The sequence below is a fragment of the Oncorhynchus gorbuscha genome, linkage group LG05 (genome assembly GCF_021184085.1).
Source record: "Oncorhynchus gorbuscha isolate QuinsamMale2020 ecotype Even-year linkage group LG05, OgorEven_v1.0, whole genome shotgun sequence".
Classification (NCBI taxonomy): Eukaryota; Metazoa; Chordata; class Actinopteri; order Salmoniformes; family Salmonidae; genus Oncorhynchus; species Oncorhynchus gorbuscha.
Window position 1 is genome coordinate 4,617,390 of NC_060177.1, and position 18,898 is coordinate 4,636,287.

At 46.5% G+C, this 18,898-nt stretch overlaps 2 protein-coding genes and 2 non-coding genes across 4 annotated transcripts in view; all 4 read left to right on the top strand.

The window, feature by feature from the left end:
- Window positions 1-18,898, top strand: part of LOC124035375 (G patch domain-containing protein 1-like) — a 91,069-nt gene that overhangs the window by 69,930 nt on the left and 2,241 nt on the right. The window lies entirely within an intron of this gene.
- LOC124035377 (WD repeat-containing protein 88-like) lies at window positions 2,014-8,704 on the top strand. Its single transcript, XM_046348837.1, has 5 exons — window positions 2,014-2,134; window positions 6,120-6,202; window positions 6,452-6,520; window positions 7,249-7,341; window positions 8,465-8,704. The coding sequence occupies exons 1-5, from the start codon at window positions 2,014-2,016 to the stop codon at window positions 8,702-8,704; spliced, it is 606 nt and encodes a 201-aa protein (XP_046204793.1).
- Window positions 14,206-14,279, top strand: trnat-agu. The gene has a single exon. It is a non-coding gene; the product is annotated as a tRNA-Thr (tRNA).
- On the top strand, window positions 15,301-15,374 carry trnat-agu. The gene has a single exon. It is a non-coding gene; the product is annotated as a tRNA-Thr (tRNA).

Sequence of the window (18,898 nt, forward strand, 5' to 3'; positions counted from 1 at the left end):
GGGTGAACTCACTGGTCTCATAATGACACCTCAGATCGTTGTGTTTATGGTCCACGGTGGACTGGTCTGTAACACACCCAGTAGCTAGAGACAGACTGTTGTAACACACTCCCTGCAGTTCAATTATAATCTAACCTGGCATCAGGACATGTAGACCCAGTAGCTAGAGACAGACTGTATGTCAGAACTAGGACACCTTGTGTTTTACACAATCATCTGATACGCCTGGGATTTAACCTTCAAACTGTCCTCTTAAAATACAGGATCAAATATCGCTGTGTTCTCGTGATAAACACTAAACACAGGGCTCTCATTATAAAAACATGCGCTGTAGTACAGTGAACTAAAATATAGCCTGGCATTATGTCTGAGATTGATGCAGTACAGTGAACTAAAATATAGCCTGGCATTATGTCTGAGATTGATGCAGTACAGTGAACTAAAATATAGCCTGGCATTATGTCTGAGATTGATGCAGTACAGTGAACTAAAATATAGCCTGGCATTATGTCTGAGATTGATGTAGTAACAGTGAACTAAAATATAGCCTGGCATTATGTCAGAGAGATTGATGCAGTACAGTGAACTAAAATATAGCCTGGCATTATGTCAGAGAGATTGATGCAGTACAGTGAACTAAAATATAGCCTGGCATTATGTCAGAGAGATTGATGCAGTACAGTGAACTAAAATATAGCCTGGCATTATGTCTGAGATTGATGCAGTACAGTGAACTAAAATATAGCCTGGCATTATGTCTGAGATTGATGTAGTAACAGTGAACTAAAATATAGCCTGGCATTATGTCAGAGAGATTGATGCTGTAACAGTGAACTAAAATATAGCCTGGCATTATGTCAGAGAGATTGATGCAGTACAGTGAACTAAAATATAGCCTGGCATTATGTCAGAGAGATTGATGCAGTAACAGTGAACTAAAATATAGCCTGGCATTATGTCAGAGAGATTGATGCAGTACAGTGAACTAAAATATAGCCTGGCATTATGTCAGAGAGATTGATGCAGTAACAGTGAACTAAAATATAGCCTGGCATTATGTCAGAGATTGATGTGTACAGTGAACTAAAATATAGCCTGGCATTATGTCAGAGAGATTGATGCAGTACAGTGAACTAAAATATAGCCTGGCATTATGTCAGAGAGATTGATGCAGTACAGTGAACTAAAATATAGCCTGGCATTATGTCAGAGAGATTGATGCAGTACAGTGAACTAAAATATAGCCTGGCATTATGTCAGAGAACTAATTGATGCAGTACAGTGAACTAAAATATAGCCTGGCATTATGTCAGAGAGATTGATGCAGTAACAGTGAACTAAAATATAGCCTGGCATTATGTCAGAGAGATTGATGCAGTACAGTGAACAAAATATAGCCTGGCATTATGTCAGAGAACTAACAGTGAACTAAAATATAGCCTGGCATTATGTCAGAGAGATTGATGCAGTACAGTGAACTAAAATATAGCCTGGCATTATGTCAGAGAGATTGATGCTGTAACAGTGAACTAAAATATAGCCTGGCATTATGTCAGATTGATGCAGTACAGTGAACTAAAATATAGCCTGGCATTATGTCAGAGAGATTGATGCAGTACAGTGAACTAAAATATAGCCTGGCATTATGTCAGAAAGATTGATTCTGTAGAGTGAACTAAAATATAGCCTGGCATTATGTCAGAGAGATTGATTCTGTAGAGTGAACTAAAATATAGCCTGCCATTATGTCAGAGAGAACTTTTCATTAGCTTCAAATGAACCTCGTCCACTAGCTATTGCACACATTTCAAACTAATTAGTGTTAGTCAAGGTCACGTTGAGGCTGTCGTAACCAAGCCTCCAGAGCTTGTGGGGGGGTGAAACCCCAATATTTCCAATATGCATTATGACAATACTCATTGTTGTTCTATCCTGTCCCAAACACAGCACCCACACCAACGTCATCTCCAACTGCTGTTTCACTGCTAACGGACGCTACTTGTGCACTGCATCATGGGACAAGACTCTGCAGCTGTGGGACGTCCAGACAGGATCATTCCGTTCCCACGGTGGCCTGACCCTGAGCAAAGGACACTCTGTGGATCCGTCAGCTCCTGCACCTTCTCTGTGGATGGTAGGGTAGACATATCAGTCTTCTCTGTGGACGGTAGGGTAGACATATCAGTCTTCTCTGTGGATGGTAGGGTAGACATATCAGTCTTCTCTGTGGATGGTAGGGTAGACATATCAGTCTTCTCTGTGGACGGTAGGGTAGACATATCAGTCTTCTGTGGACGGTAGGGTAGACATATCAGTCTTCTCTGTGGATGGTAGGGTAGACATATCAGTCTTCTCTGTGGATGGTAGGGTAGACATATCAGTCTTCTCTGTGGATGGTAGGGTAGACATATCAGTCTTCTCTGTGGATGGTAGGGTAGACATATCAGTCTTCTCTGTGGACGGTAGGGTAGACATATCAGTCTTCTCTGTGGATGGTAGGGTAGACATATCAGTCTTCTCTGTGGATGGTAGGGTAGACATATCAGTCTTCTCTGTGGATGGTAGGGTAGACATATCAGTCTTCTCTGTGGATGGTAGGGTAGACATATCAGTCTTCTCTGTGGATGGTAGGGTAGACATATCAGTCTTCTCTGTGGATGGTAGGGTAGACATATCAGTCTTCTCTGTGGATGGTAGGGTAGACATATCAGTCTTCTTCTCTGTGGATGGTAGGGTAGACATATCAGTCTTCTCTGTGGATGGTAGGGTAGACATATCAGTCTTCTCTGTGGATGGTAGGGTAGACATATCAGTCTTCTCTGTGGATGGTAGGGTAGACATATCAGTCTTCTCTGTGGATGGTAGGGTAGACATATCAGTCTTCTCTGTGGATGGTAGGGTAGACATATCAGTCTTCTCTGTGGATGGTAGGGTAGACATATCAGTCTTCTCTGTGGATGGTAGGGTAGACATATCAGTCTTCTCTGTGGATGGTAGGGTAGACATATCAGTCTTCTCTGTGGATGGTAGGGTAGACATATCAGTCTTCTCTGTGGATGGTAGGGTAGACATATCAGTCTTCTCTGTGGATGGTAGGGTAGACATATCAGTCTTCTCTGTGGATGGTAGGGTAGACATATCAGTCTTCTATACTGTATGAGGGTAGACATATCTGTAGTCTTCTCTGTGGATGGTAGGGTAGACATATCAGTCCTCTGTGGATGGTATACATATCAGTCTTCTCTGTGGATGGTAGGGTAGACATCTACCTCTAATACTACTACTGACAGACTGACTGTCTTCTCTGTTGTTGTCCAGGGTCATATCAGTCTTCTCTAATAATACTAGGGACAGACTGACTCAGTCTTCTCTGTTGATGGTAGGGTCAGACATCTATCTCTAATACTACTACTGACAGACTGACTATAGTCTCTCTGTGGATGTCCAGGGTAGACATATTAGTCCTCTGTCTAATACCACAGACTGAGGGTAGACTGTCAGTCTCTCTGTGGACGGTAGGGTCAGACTCTGCCTTCTCTGTGGATGGTACTACTGACAGACTGACTGTAGTTCTCTGTTGATGTCCAGGGTCAGTCCTCTACCTCTAATACTACTACTGACAGACTGACTGTAGCTTCTCTGTTGTTGTCCAGGGTCAGTCCTCTACCTCTAATACCACAGACTGACTGTAGTTCTCTGTTGTTGTCCAGGGTCAGTAACTCTAATACTACTACTGACAGACTGACTGTAGTCTCTGTTGTTGTCCAGGGTCAGTCCTCTACCTCTAATACCACAGACTGACTGTAGTTCTCTGTTGTTGTCCAGGGTCAGTCCTCTACCTCTAATACTACTACTGACAGACTGACTGTAGTTCTCTGTTGTTGTCCAGGGTCAGTCCTCTGCCTCTAATAATACTACTGACAGACTGACTGTAGTTCTCTGTTGTTGTCCAGGGTCAGTCCTCTACCTCTAATACTACTACTGACAGACTGACTGTAGCTCTCTGTTGTTGTCCAGGGTCAGTCCTCTACCTCTAATACCACAGACTGACTGTAGTTCTCTGTTGTTGTCCAGGGTCAGTCCTCTGCCTCTAATACTACTACTGACAGACTGACTGTAGTTCTCTGTTGTTGTCCAGGGTCAGTCCTCTACCTCTAATACTACTACTGACAGACTGACTGTAGTTCTCTGTTGTTGTCCAGGGTCAGTCCTCTGCCTCTAATACCACAGACTGACTGTAGTTCTCTGTTGTTGTCCAGGGTCAGTCCTCTGCCTCTAATACTACTACTACTGACAGACTGACTGTAGCTTCTCTGTTGTTGTCCAGGGTCAGTCCTCTACCTCTAATACCTACTGACAGACTGACTGTAGTTCTCTGTTGTTGTCCAGGGTCAGTCCTCTGCCTCTAATAATACTACTGACAGACTGACTGTAGTTCTCTGTTGTTGTCCAGGGTCAGTCCTCTGCCTCTAATACTACTACTGACAGACTGACTGTAGTTCTCTGTTGTTGTCCAGGGTCAGTCCTCTACCTCTAATACTACTACTGACAGACTGACTGTAGTTCTCTGTTGTTGTCCAGGGTCAGTCCTCTGCCTCTAATACTACTACAGACTGACTGTAGTTCTCTGTTGTTGTCCAGGGTCAGTCCTCTGCCTCTAATACTACTACTGACAGACTGACTGTAGTTCTCTGTTGTTGTCCAGGGTCAGTCCTCTGCCTCTAATACCACAGACTGACTGTAGTTCTCTGTTGTTGTCCAGGGTCAGTCCTCTGCCTCTAATACTACTACTGACAGACTGACTGTAGTTCTCTGTTGTTGTCCAGGGTCAGTCCTCTACCTCTAATACTACTACTGACAGACTGACTGTAGTTCTCTGTTGTTGTCCAGGGTCAGTCCTCTACCTCTAATACTACTGACAGACTGACTGTAGTTCTCTGTTGTTGTCCAGGGTCAGTCCTCTGCCTCTAATACTACTACTGACAGACTGACTGTAGTTCTCTGTTGTTGTCCAGGGTCAGTCCTCTGCCTCTAATACTACTACTGACAGACTGACTGTAGTTCTCTGTTGTTGTCCAGGGTCAGTCCTCTACCTCTAATACTACTACTGACAGACTGACTGTAGTTCTCTGTTGTTGTCCAGGGTCAGTCCTCTGCCTCTAATACTACTACTGACAGACTGACTGTAGTTCTCTGTTGTTGTCCAGGGTCAGTCCTCTACCTCTAATACTACTACTGACAGACTGACTGTAGTTCTCTGTTGTTGTCCAGGGTCAGTCCTCTGCCTCTAATACCACAGACTGACTGTAGTTCTCTGTTGTTGTCCAGGGTCAGTCCTCTGCCTCTAATACTACTACTGACAGACTGACTGTAGTTCTCTGTTGTTGTCCAGGGTCAGTCCTCTGCCTCTAATACTACTACTGACAGACTGACTGTAGTTCTCTGTTGTTGTCCAGGGTCAGTCCTCTGCCTCTAATACCTACAGACTGACTGTAGTTCTCTGTTGTTGTCCAGGGTCAGTCCTCTGCCTCTAATACTACTACTGACAGACTGACTGTAGTTCTCTGTTGTTGTCCAGGGTCAGTCCTCTACCTCTAATACTACTACTGACAGACTGACTGTAGCTCTCTGTTGTTGTCCAGGGTCAGTCCTCTGCCTCTAATACCACAGACTGACTGTAGTTCTCTGTTGTTGTCCAGGGTCAGTCCTCTGCCTCTAATACTACTACTGACAGACTGACTGTAGTTCTCTGTTGTTGTCCAGGGTCAGTCCTCTACCTCTAATACTACTACTGACAGACTGACTGTAGTTCTCTGTTGTTGTCCAGGGTCAGTCCTCTACCTCTAATACCACAGACTGACTGTAGTTCTCTGTTGTTGTCCAGGGTCAGTCCTCTACCTCTAATACCACAGACTGACTGTAGCTCTCTGTTGTTGTCCAGGGTCAGTCCTCTGCCTCTAATACCACAGACTGACTGTAGTTCTCTGTTGTTGTCCAGGGTCAGTCCTCTACCTCTAATACTACTACTGACAGACTGACTGTAGCTCTCTGTTGTTGTCCAGGGTCAGTCCTCTGCCTCTAATACCACAGACTGACTGTAGTTCTCTGTTGTTGTCCAGGGTCAGTCCTGGTGTCGGGGGCGTATGACAGAACAGTGGCTGTGTGGAACATGGAGACCCTCTGCAAGACCCTGGAGTTGAAGGTAGCTTCATGCTCTGTCCTACTTCAGACACATTTTAAGGCAAACGTGTGTGTGTGTGTGTGTGTGTGTGTGTGTGTGTGTGTGTGTGTGTGTGTGTGTGTGTGTGTGTGTGTGTGTGTGTGTGTGTGTGTGTGTGTGTGTGTGTGTGTGTGTGTGTGTGTGTGTGTGTGTGTGTGTGTGTGTGTGTGTGTGTGTGTTTCAAACAGGTGTGTGTGTGTGCCCTCATGTGTGTGTTTTTGCTAACCGTAGGGACATGCAGATTGGGTGACAGATGTGGCAATCAGTGCGGACAAAAAATGGGTGGCCTCAGCTTCCAAGGTACAAACACACACCCCAATGTCATGTCCTACGTCATGTCCTATCCCTTCAGGTCACAGTAGATATACACCTCAATGTCATGTCCTACGTCATGTCCTATCCCTTTAGGTCACAGTAAACACACACCTCAATGTCATGTCCTATCCCTATAGGGCACAGTAAATATACACCTCAATGTCATGTCCTACGTCATGTCCTATCCCTTTAGGTCACATGTCCTATCCCTATAGGGCACAGTAAAAATATACACCTCAATGTCATGTCCTATCCCTATAGGGCACAGTAAATATACACCTCAATGTCATGTCCTACGTCATGTCCTATCCCTTCAGGTCACAGTAGATATACACCTCAATGTCATGTCCTACGTCATGTCCTATCCCTTTAGGTCACAGTAAACACACACCTCAATGTCATGTCCTATCCCTATAGGGCACAGTAAATATACACCTCAATGTCATGTCCTACGTCATGTCCTATCCCTTTAGGTCACAGTAAATATACACCTCAATGTCATGTCCTACGTCATGTCCTATCCATTTAGGTCACAGTAAATATATACCTCAATGTCATGTCCTATCCCTTCAGGTCACAGTAAATATATACCTCAATGTCATGTCCTATGTCATGTCCTATGTCATGTCCTATCCCTATAGGTCACAGAATATGTCCCCTTTGTTACCATACCATTTTGCATTATTATAAATGTTGCTATGTGTGTTTTGAAGGACACCACTGTCAGGTTGTGGAATATAGAACACTCTGAAGATATCCCTGCCGTTATTGAGACCAGGAAGGCTCAGGGCTATCATATCCTCCAGGTTGGTAATTGTACCACACACTGCTCCCTTGTATGTAGAGTGAGACCTGATCCTAGATCACCACTCCTACCCTGAGACCTGATCCTAGACCACCACTCCTAAGCTGAGACCTGATCCTAGACCTGATCCTAGACCACCTCTCCTACCCTGAGACCTGATCCTAGATCACCACTCCTACTCTGAGACCTGATCCTAGACCACCACTCCTACCTACCCTGAGACCTGATCCTAGATTACCACTCCTACCCTGAGACCTGATCCTAGACCTGATCCTAGATCACCACTCCTACTCTGAGACCTGATCCTAGACCTGATCCTGGATCACCACTCCTACCCTGAGACCTGATCCTAGATCACCACTCCTACCCTGAGACCTGATCCTAGACCACCACTCCTACCCTGAGACCTGATCCTAGACCACCACTCCTACCCTGAGACCTGATCCTAGACCACCACTCCTACTCTGAGACCTGATCCTAGACCACCACTCCTACTCTGAGACCTGATTCTAGATCACCACTCCTACCCTGAGACCTGATCCTAGACCTGATCCTAGATCACCACTCCTACCCTGAGACCTGATCCTAGACCTGATCCTAGATCACCACTCCTACCCTGAGACCTGATCCTAGACCTGATCCTAGATCACCACTCCTACCCTGAGACCTGATCCTAGACCTGATCCTAGACCTGATCCTAGACCTGATCCTAGACCACCACTCCTACCCTGAGACCTGATCCTAGACCACCACTCCTACCCTGAGACCTGGTCCTAGACCTGATCCTAGACCACCACTCCTACCCTGAGACCTGGTCCTAGACCTGATCCTAGACCACCACTCCTACCCTGAGACCTGGTCCTAGACCTGATCCTAGACCACCACTCCTACTCTGAGACCTGGTCCTAGACCTGATCCTAGACCTGATCCTAGACCACCACTCCTACCCTGAGACCTGGTCCTAGACCTGATACTAGACCTGATCCTAGACCACCACTCCTACCCTGAGACCTGATCCTAGACCTGATCCTAGACCACCACTCCTACTCTGAGATGCTTTGCGAATAAAACAGATTATTTTGGTGACACTGTTTTGGTGAACCTAATCCAGTCTTGTCTTTCAGTGTGAGGAGTGTGGAAAGGCTTTCTCCATTTCTCGACTGGAGAACTCCGACTTGGTCACAAAGTGTGTGTTCTGCCGATTGAAGACAGAAACCAGATCCCATCTTCAACCACCTCCTCTGTTGTCTAGTGTTCTGCCGATTGAAGACGGAAACCAGATCCCATCTTCAACCTCCTCCTCTGTTGTCTTCAACGGAAACCAGATCCCATCTTCAACCTCTCCTCTGTTGTCTAGTATTTGAATGTATTATTTTCTAATGCTTGTATGTTACTGTATATAACTAGGTCCTGTGTTAATTGAGTACTGTATCCTGTTAAAACTCTATTTGTTCATTGATTTTGTCAGAAAACAACTAAAGTATCACTGCATTGAAGTGCTAGCTGTGCCACTAGACATTCTGGGTTCGAGGCCGGCCGCGGCCCGGAGACCCATGGGGCGGCACACAATTGGCCCAGCGTCGTCCGGGTTAGGGGAGGGTTTGGCCGACAGGGATGTTCTTGTCCCATCGCGCACTAGTGACTCCTGTGGCGGGCTGGGTGTAGTGCACGCTGACCAGGTTGTTTCCTCCGACACATTGGTGCGGCTGGCTTCCGGGTTAAGTGGGCATTGTGTCAAGAAGCAGTGCGGCCTGGTTGGGTTGTGTCCGTGTGGGAGTTGCAGCGATGAGACAAGACTGTAACTACAGTCTTGGACAGGACAGCTATGGACAGCTATGGAGAACACACCTGGAGTCTAGGACAGCTATGGACAGCTATAGACAACACACCTGGAGTCTAGGACAGCTATAGACAACACACCTGGAGTCTAGGACAGCTATAGACAACACACCTGGAGTCTAGGACAGCTATGGGGAACACACCTGGAGTCTAGGACAGCTATGGGGAACACACCTGGAGTCTAGGACAGCTATGGGGAACACACCTGGAGTCTAGGACAGCTATGGAGAACACACCTGGAGTCTAGGACAGCTATAGACAACACACCTGGAGTCTAGGACAGCTATGGAGAACACACCTGGAGTCTAGGACAGCTATGGAGAACACACCTGGAGTCTAGGACAGCTATGGAGAACACACCTGGAGTCTAAGACAGCTATAGACAACACACCTGGAGTCTAGGACAGCTATAGACAACACACCTGGAGTCTAGGACAGCTATAGACAACACACCTGGAGTCTAGGACAGCTATGGGGAACACACCTGGAGTCTAGGACAGCTATGGAGAACACACCTGGTGTCTAGGACAGCTATAGACAACACACCTGGAGTCTAGGACAGCTATGGAGAACACACCTGGAGTCTAGGACAGCTATAGACAACACACCTGGTGTCTAGGACAGCTATAGACAACACACCTGGAGTCTAGGACAGCTATAGACAACACACCTGAAGTCTAGGACAGCTATAGACAACACACCTGGAGTCTAGGACAGCTATAGACAACACACCTGGAGTCTAGGACAGCTATAGACAACACACCTGGAGTCTAGGACAGCTATAGACAACACACCTGGAGTCTAGGACAGCTATGGGGAACACACCTGGAGTCTAGGACAGCTATGGGGAACACACCTGGAGTCTAGGACAGCTATGGGGAACACACCTGGAGTCTAGGACAGCTATAGACAACACACCTGGAGTCTAGGACAGCTATGGAGAACACACCTGGAGTCTAGGACAGCTATGGGGAACACACCTGGAGTCTAGGACAGCTATGGGGAACACACCTGGAGTCTAGGACAGCTATAGACAACACACCTGGAGTCTAGGACAGCTATGGAGAACACACAATGATGCATGACAGATGAAGCTACAGTAGTAGCCCCAGTAGTGATGACAGATGATGACAGATGAAGCTAGTAGTAGCCCCAGTAGTGATGACAGATGAAGCTGCAGTAGTGATGACAGATGAAGCTGCAGTAGTAGCCCCAGTAGTGATGACAGATGAAGCTGCAGTAGTGATGACAGATGAAGCTGCAGTAGTGATGACAGATGAAGCTGCAGTAGTGATGACAGATGAAGCTGCAGTAGTAGCCCCAGTAGTGATGACAGATAAAGCTGCAGTAGTGATGACAGAGGAAGCTGCAGTAGTAGTCCCAGTAGTGATGACAGATGAAGCTGCAGTAGTGATGACAGATGAAGCTACAGTAGTAGACCCAGTAGTGATGACAGATGAAGCTACAGTAGTTGTCCCAGTAGTGATGACAGATGAAGCTACAGTAGTAGTCCCAGTAGTGATGACAGATGAAGCTACAGTAGTAGCCCCAGTAGTGATGATAGATGAAGCTACAGCGATCACTAACCTTCTAGACATCAGAACAGCGATCACTAACCTTCTAGACATCAGAACAGCGATCACTAACCTCCTAGACATCCAAACAGAGATCACTAACCTTCTAGACATCAGAACAGCGATCACTAACCTTCTAGACATCAGAACAGCGATCACTAACCTTCTAGACATCCAAACAGAGATCACTAACCATGTTTTGGTTGAAGATTTCTACTTCACCAGTTGGCAGCAGGTGATGTACTGTTCATTCCATACCAGGCTCTAATCCCCGGGACTCCAAAGAGGAAGAGACGGCACAAACGAGTCAGTAAACCACCGCTCTCAAGTGGCGCAGCGGTCTAAGGCACTACAGACCCTGGTTTGATTCCAGGCTGTATCACAGCGGTCTAAGGCACTGCATCTCAGTGCTAGAGGCGTCAATACAGACCCTGGTTCGATTCCAGGTTGTATCACAACCGCCCGTGATTGGGCGGTGCACAATTGGCCCAGCGTCATCCAGGTTAGGGTTTTGCCGGAGTAGGCCGTCATTGTAAATAACAATTAGTTCTTAACTGACTTGCCTAGTTTAAATAAAGGTTACATTTTAAAATATACCCTCAGTTCTATTGGTGAACGTACCAATCACTGGAGAATAAACTGGATGAGCTCTGCTGGAGACTATCCTATCAACGGGACCTGAAGAACTGGGATATCCTGTTTCACGGAGTCGTGGCTGAACTATGACATGAATAATATACATCTGGCTGGTTTTTCCTGTGTGAAGACCGTAGGGCAGCTTTGGGTAAGGCTAAAGGGGAAGGTGTCTCTTATGTTAACAACAGCTGGTGCACCATCTCTAATCTTAAGGAAGTCTCTAGGTTTTTCTCGCCAGAGTTAGAATATCTCATGCATGATAAGCTGCAGACCATACTGTTTATTAAAAACAAAAACAAAAGTATGATTTAAGAAGTAAACATCGGACTGAAGCCGAAAAATAAAGGAAATTCACATGAGCACCACAATGCCTACTCCACCCATGCTCCACCAAGGTTTAACAGCACCACAATGCCTACTCCACCCATGCTCTACTAAGGTTTAACAGCACCACAATGCCTACTCCACCCATGCTCTACAGCACCACAATGCCTAGTGGGTTTGATCCCCGGGACCACCCATACGTAGAATGTATGCACACATGACTGTAAGTCGCTTTGGATAAAAGCGTCTGCTAAATGGCATATATTATTATTATTATTATTACTCCACCCATACTCTACCAAGGTTTTACAGCACCACAATGCCTACTCCACCCATGCTCTAACAAGGTTTTACAGCACCACAATGCCTACTCCACCCATGCTCTAACAAGGTTGTCCAGCACCACAATGCCTACTCCACCCATGCTCTACAGCACCACAATGCCTACTCCACCCATGTTCTACCAAGGTTTAACAGCACCACAATGCCTACTCCACCCATGCTCTACCAAGGTTTTACAGCACCACGATGCCTACTCCACCCATGCTCTAACAAGGTTGTCCAGCACCACAATGCCTACTCCACCCATGCTCTACCAAGGTTTAACAGCACCACAATGCCTACTCCACCCATGCTCTACAGCACCACAATGCCTACTCCACCCATGTTCTACCAAGGTTTAACAGCACCACAATGCCTACTCCACCCATGCTCTACAGCACCACAATGCCTACTCCACCCATGCTCTACCTGCTGTTAATATAGGGGCTGGCCCAGCAGATCCACTGGTAGAACCCTGCTGTTAATATAGGGGCTGGCCCAGCAGATCCACTGGTAGAACTCTGCTGTTAATATAGGGGCTGGCCCAGCAGATCCACTGGTAGAACCCTGCTGTTAATATAGGGGCTGGCCCAGCAGATCCACTGGTAGAACCCTGCTGTTAATATAGGGGCTGGCCCAGCAGATCCACTGGTAGAACTCTGCTGTTAATATAGGGGCTGGCCCAGCAGATCCACTGGTAGAACCCTGCTGTTAATATAGGGGCTGGCCCAGCAGATCCACTGGTAGAACCCTGCTGTTAATATAGGGGCTGGCCCAGCAGATCCACTGGTAGAACCCTGCTGTTAATATAGGGGCTGGCCCAGCAGATCCACTGGCCCAGCAGATCCACTGAACCCTGCTGTTAATATAGGGGCTGGCCCAGCAGATCCACTGGTAGAACCATGCTGTTAATAATAGGGGCTGGCCCAGCAGATCCACTGGTAGAACCCTGCTGTTAATACTGGCCCAGCAGATCCACTGGTAGAACCCTGCTGTTAATATAGGGGCTGGCCCAGCAGATCCACTGGTAGAACCCTGCTGTTAATATAGGGGCTGGCCCAGCAGATCCACTGGTAGAACCCTGCTGTTAATATAGGGGCTGGCCCAGCAGATCCACTGGTAGAACCCTGCTGTTAATATAGGGGCTGGCCCAGTAGATCCACTGGTAGAACCCTGCTGTTAATATAGGGGCTGGCCCAGCAGATCCACTGGTAGAACCCTGCTGTTAATATAGGGGCTGGCCCAGCAGATCCACTGGTAGAACCCTGCTGTTAATATAGGGGCTGGCCCAGCAGATCCACTGGTAGAACCCTGCTGTTAATATAGGGGCTGGCCCAGCAGATCCACTGGTAGAACCCTGCTGTTAATATAGGGGTTGGCCCAGCAGATCCACTGGTAGAACCCTGCTGTTAATATAGGGGCTGGCCCAGCAGATCCACTGGTAGAACCCTGCTGTTAATATAGGGGCTGGCCCAGCAGATCCACTGGTAGAACCCTGCTGTTAATATAGGGGCTGGCCCAGCAGATCCACTGGTAGAACCCTGCTGTTAATATAGGGGCTGGCCCAGCAGATCCACTGGTAGAACCCTGCTGTTAATATAGGGGCTGGCCCAGCAGATCCACTGGTAGAACCCTAGGCAATAACTTAACCTTGGTAACGTTCGCAGATTGCATTATATTTGAGATTTTTAGTGGTAATTAAATATAATTTATTTAGAATTTATGATAATTAATTTCCTATAAATAGTTTAACCAGCTCCGTGTTTTCGTGGAGTCAAAATGAAAGAAGAGGAGCCCGCGCTGCGGCAGCACGACACCCCAGATCAGTGTGTATTTATTAGTTTTATTTGATTATATTTCTTCCTCTGCATTGTTGGGAAGGGCCGTAAGCATTTCACTGTTACTCACCTGTTTGTTTACGAAGCATGACACAAGTGCATGTTGATTTGACACACAGGTTGAGTCTGGGGCGACGACGTTAAGACCGAACACCACTGTCCGAGCTTGTAAATGTTTGAATTGTAAACTATGGGATCGATAATCGCTTAATTTATGTTCTGCAATGAAGCTCACTTGAGTAATTAACTAAAGACACAACACAGTTTGTAAATTACCAAGCTTGAGATATACATGCTGGAAATATAAAGCCTTTTTTCACAGGGACATTCACCGGCGCCGTGGCTTAGTTGGTTAAAGCGCCTGTCTAGTAAACAGGAGATCCTGAGTTCGAATCTCAGCGGAGCCTTTTGTGAACATTACAGACTTTTTAAAAGGCCAGGCACCACTTGCTTAAATTACATTTTTGCATCTACCTATTTTGGAATTTGTTCGTATTTTGGTCGATATTAGTGTTTTCTAAAAGTAAACATGAAAATGTTAATTTTCTTTATTTTCCCATACTACCATCATCCACGTTTATAAACCACTTGAAAATGGAAATACACCAATAGCTCACTACATACACTTACACATAATGTAAAAGCCCATTTCATAGAGAATGTTTCAAACGGAACTATCTATAGTAACTTACTCTGAATAGATGGTGATTGGGCCTAAATAGGCGTTTGGTAGTCTAAATTCAGTGTACTTTTCTTCAACATTTATTTCCCGATAGTCAGACTGCCTTATATCTTCCCACAAGCCAACACAGACTCGCCCTTATTGTTTCTCATCTTCAGAACCATCTGCATTCACCACATGTTGTGTGATTATACTTAGATATGTGGTAGCTGTAGCTGTAGCTCAGTTGGTAGAGCATGGCGCTTGTAACGCCAGGGTAGTCTGCTAAATGGCATATATTATTTATATATTATTATATATTCTCCAGACTTGCCCAGAAGGAATTGTTGGTAGGTTGTTAATTTGGAAAAATGCGCCAAAAAATGCATTTTAACGTTACATGACTAGTATTTTACAGACATAAATATATATATTAAAAAATATATATATTTATCCGCTATCTGCTCTGGACAAGTCCGGTCCTGGAGTGTCTTAAAATGAAACTAACATTTTAGTCTGACTTCATCCAGTTTCCAGACACATTTATTTGCGCGATATGCAAATATTGCATATTTAACGTTATATCGCCTCATTTAAATATTTGTATCAAAGATTTCAGAAAAGTTGTAATACGAAAAAGTATTATGTTTGTGTCAATATTCAACTGGTAAAACCTGACTGTGATATGATGAAGCGAAAAAAAACGAGCTTTTCACATTTTACCAACAGTAAAGACATTTACCCTTTTATTTCCTTCACGACTCGGCGGCGCTGTGGCTTAGTTGGTTAAAGCGCCTGTCTAGTAAACAGGAGATCCTGAGTTCGAATCTCAGCAGTGCCTTTTTGTTTCTGTTAAATTAAGGACCCACCACCTCTTCTCGACGAGCTCCAAGCTTTGACAACGGTGACGAGGAGGATACGTCCCCTGCCTTCCGGAAATCCAACCATAATGATATGCTGTAGAAAATTACATGGGGCCAGCATTTTAGTAACTAATACCAAATGAGTATTACATTTAAACCAAAGTTTATTTGTCACATGCGCCCGAATACAACAGGTGTAGTAGACCTTACAGTGAAATGCTAACTTACAAGCCCTTAACCAGCAATGTAGTTAAGAAAAATAAGTTTTAAGTAAAAAAATAGACAAAGAAAAAATATTAAATAAAAGTAAAATAATTAAATGGCAATAGTAAAATAAAGAGTAAATACAGGAGCACGCCCCCTGAGCACGCCCCCTGAGCACACCCCCTGAGCTCACCCCCTGAGCACGCCCCCTGAGCACGCCCCCTGAGCACGCCCCCTGAGCACACCCCCTGAGCACGCCCCCTGAGCACGCCCCCTGAGCACACCCCCTGAGCCCCCTGAGCACACCCCCTGAGCACACCCCCTGAGCACACCCCCTGAGCACACCCCCTGTGCTCACCCCCTGTGCTCACCCCCTGTGCACGCCCCCTGAGCACGCCCCCTGAGCACACCCCCTGAGCACACCCCCTGAGCACACCCCCTGAGCACGCCCCCTGAGCTCACCCCCTGAGCACACCCCCTGAGCACACCCCCCTGAGCACGCCCCCTGAGCTCACCCCCTGAGCACGCCCCCTGAGCACACCCCCTGAGCACGCCCCCTGAGCTCACCCCCTGAGCTCACCCCCTGAGCACGCCCCCTGAGCACGCCCCCTGAGCACGCCCCCTGAGCACGCCCCCTGAGCTCGCCCCCTGAGCACGCCCCCTGTGCTCACCCCCTGAGCACGCCCCCTGAGCACGCCCCCTGGGCACGCCCCCTGAGCACACCCCCTGAGGGGCCCCCTGCCATCCAGGACCTCTATACCAGGCGGTGTCAGAGGAAGGCCCTATAGAGGGTGGGGTACGTACAGCCCAGTACATCACCGGGGCCAAGCTTCCTGCCATCCAGGACCTCTATACCAGGCGGTGTCAGAGGAAGGCCCTATAGAGGGTGGTACGTACAGCCCAGTACATCACCGGGGCCAAGCTTCCTGCCATTCAGGACCTCTATACCAGGTGGTGTCAGAGGAAGGCCCTAAACATTGTCAAAGACTCCAGCCACCCAGGTCATAGACTGTTTTCTCTGCTCCCGCATGGCAAGCGGTACCGGAGCGCCAAGTCTAGGTTCAAAAGGCTCCTCAACAGCTTCTACCCCCCCAAACCATAAGACTGCTGAACAATTAATCAAATGTCTACCCGGACTATTTTGCATTTATTTCCCCCCACTGCTGCTATTCACTGTTTATTATCTATGTGTAACAGTATAACTTTAGACCGTTCCCTCGCTCCGACCTGGGCGCGAACCAGGGACGCTCTGCACACGTCAACAGTCCCCCTCCCGAAGCATCGTTACCGATGGAAACGCAATTTAGCGCGCACCACCGCTAACTAGGGAACCGTTTCACATCCGTTACATCTGCTTAGTCTCTACCCCTTACCTACATGTACATATTACCTCAATTACCTCGACTAACCTGTACCACCTCGGTACCTGTACCCTCCTGATTGTTATTTTATTGTTTATTTAGTAAATATTTTCTTAACTGTCATTTAAAAAAAACAACCTCATTGTTAGTTAAGGGCTTGTCAGTAAGCATTACACTGTAAGGTCTACACCTGTTTTATTTGGCGCATGTGACAAATACAAATGTATTTTATTTTTTATTTTAAATAGAATCACTGGTGCGAATATGCAATACCACCATCCGGCCTTTCGGGGTCAGGATTTGACGACAACATTATAACGACGTATTCAATGAAGACCTCCCTGCACGGGATGGGGAAACAACATGATTCATTTCAAAGAAGGATCTGCTCGGCGTACCAAACTGCAGCGACCGCAACAACGAGGATTTGGGTTTAACTTAAATAGGACAGACAACAACGTAACTGCGCGGTAAATGATCACTGCACCATTGTCCACTTTCATGCAGAGGATAGTGCCTGAAGGAGATGAACATACTCGGCTGTGGACGGAGAATAAATAACAGCTATAAACACCGAACAGTCCACAACCCGAGATCAAGGACGGGACGGTGTCGCAAGTGCCTTTCTCTTCTGTCTCACAAACGCAGAGACTTTTCCCTTCCTTTAGGATATAAATCAACGCGGAAACCAAACGAGGCATTGAAGCAGAGACCGACGATGTACGATCACATCTCCTCTTTTCACTGTATCACATTGTCCTAGTGAGGCTGCCTCTGAGTAGCGTATGAAGCTTCTTCTTTTTTTGCGCTACAAAAAACACAATTTACCCACGTCCTAGTTTATTTCTATTTTATTTATTTTTATACAGAGAGGACTTGGGTTCATGACATCTGCAAAGGTCACGGAAAATATTCGGAGGCTATTGCTACAGATGTTACGGAAATTACCCCCAAGATGACAAAAGAACGAGCTGGGCTGCTGGAATGATGGACCGGATTGGAGCGCCGGGTCTCCTCCTGGTCATATGGATATTAATACGGTTCGCTTCGGTCTGTGTCGGTCAGTACTCTTATTTACATTTAAGTCATTTAGCAGACGCTCTTATCCAGAGCGACTTACAGATTTGAGACATATTGCTTTATTGTTGTTGTTCACTTTGAATGTTTTCTGATACTCTACTGGTTTCCCGTTGGATAATATTCTGTATTGATCTAAAACTTTGTCATATTTTACAAAAACCACATCATTTTTCAATCACGTGTTGTGCTGCTGCATTTGGTCACAGACTCCCGTCCTTCATTTCCTTCATCTATTAAACACAAGACGATTAAAGCTCACCTGAGTTAGGCGATGGTTCGGCTACTTCTATAGGCAGAACCAGAACCAGAACCAGAACCAGACAGTGTGGGTGTCAATAGTATTGGAATGTTGTGTGCTTCCTAGAGATGGATCGTCGTTGCCATGGTGTCTGTCGTTGTGGGTCATCTGCAACATGTACCATGACGGGCTTTCATTGATTTCTACTGAGAAATGATAGTCGTAGTTTGTTGATGGTGTTATGTGCAAACACGCATACACACACACACAGACACACACACTACACGCACACACACACACACACACACACACAGACACACACACTACACGCACACACACACACCAAAACTCAGCATCGATACAGCGGACCCTCTGGCTATCTGCATTACATCATCGTGCCCAGCGTCAATCCCTTAATGTATTTCTCTAGTGCAGATGAAAACAGGGCCAGCCCACAGACACAGAGCAGAGGATAGTCTGGCTACAAGCCAGCCCACAGACACAGAGCAGAGGATAGTCTGGCTACAAGCCAGCCAGAGCAGAGGATAGTCTGGCTACAAGCCAGCCCACAGACACAGAGCAGAGGATAGTCTGGCTACAAGCCAGCCCACAGACACAG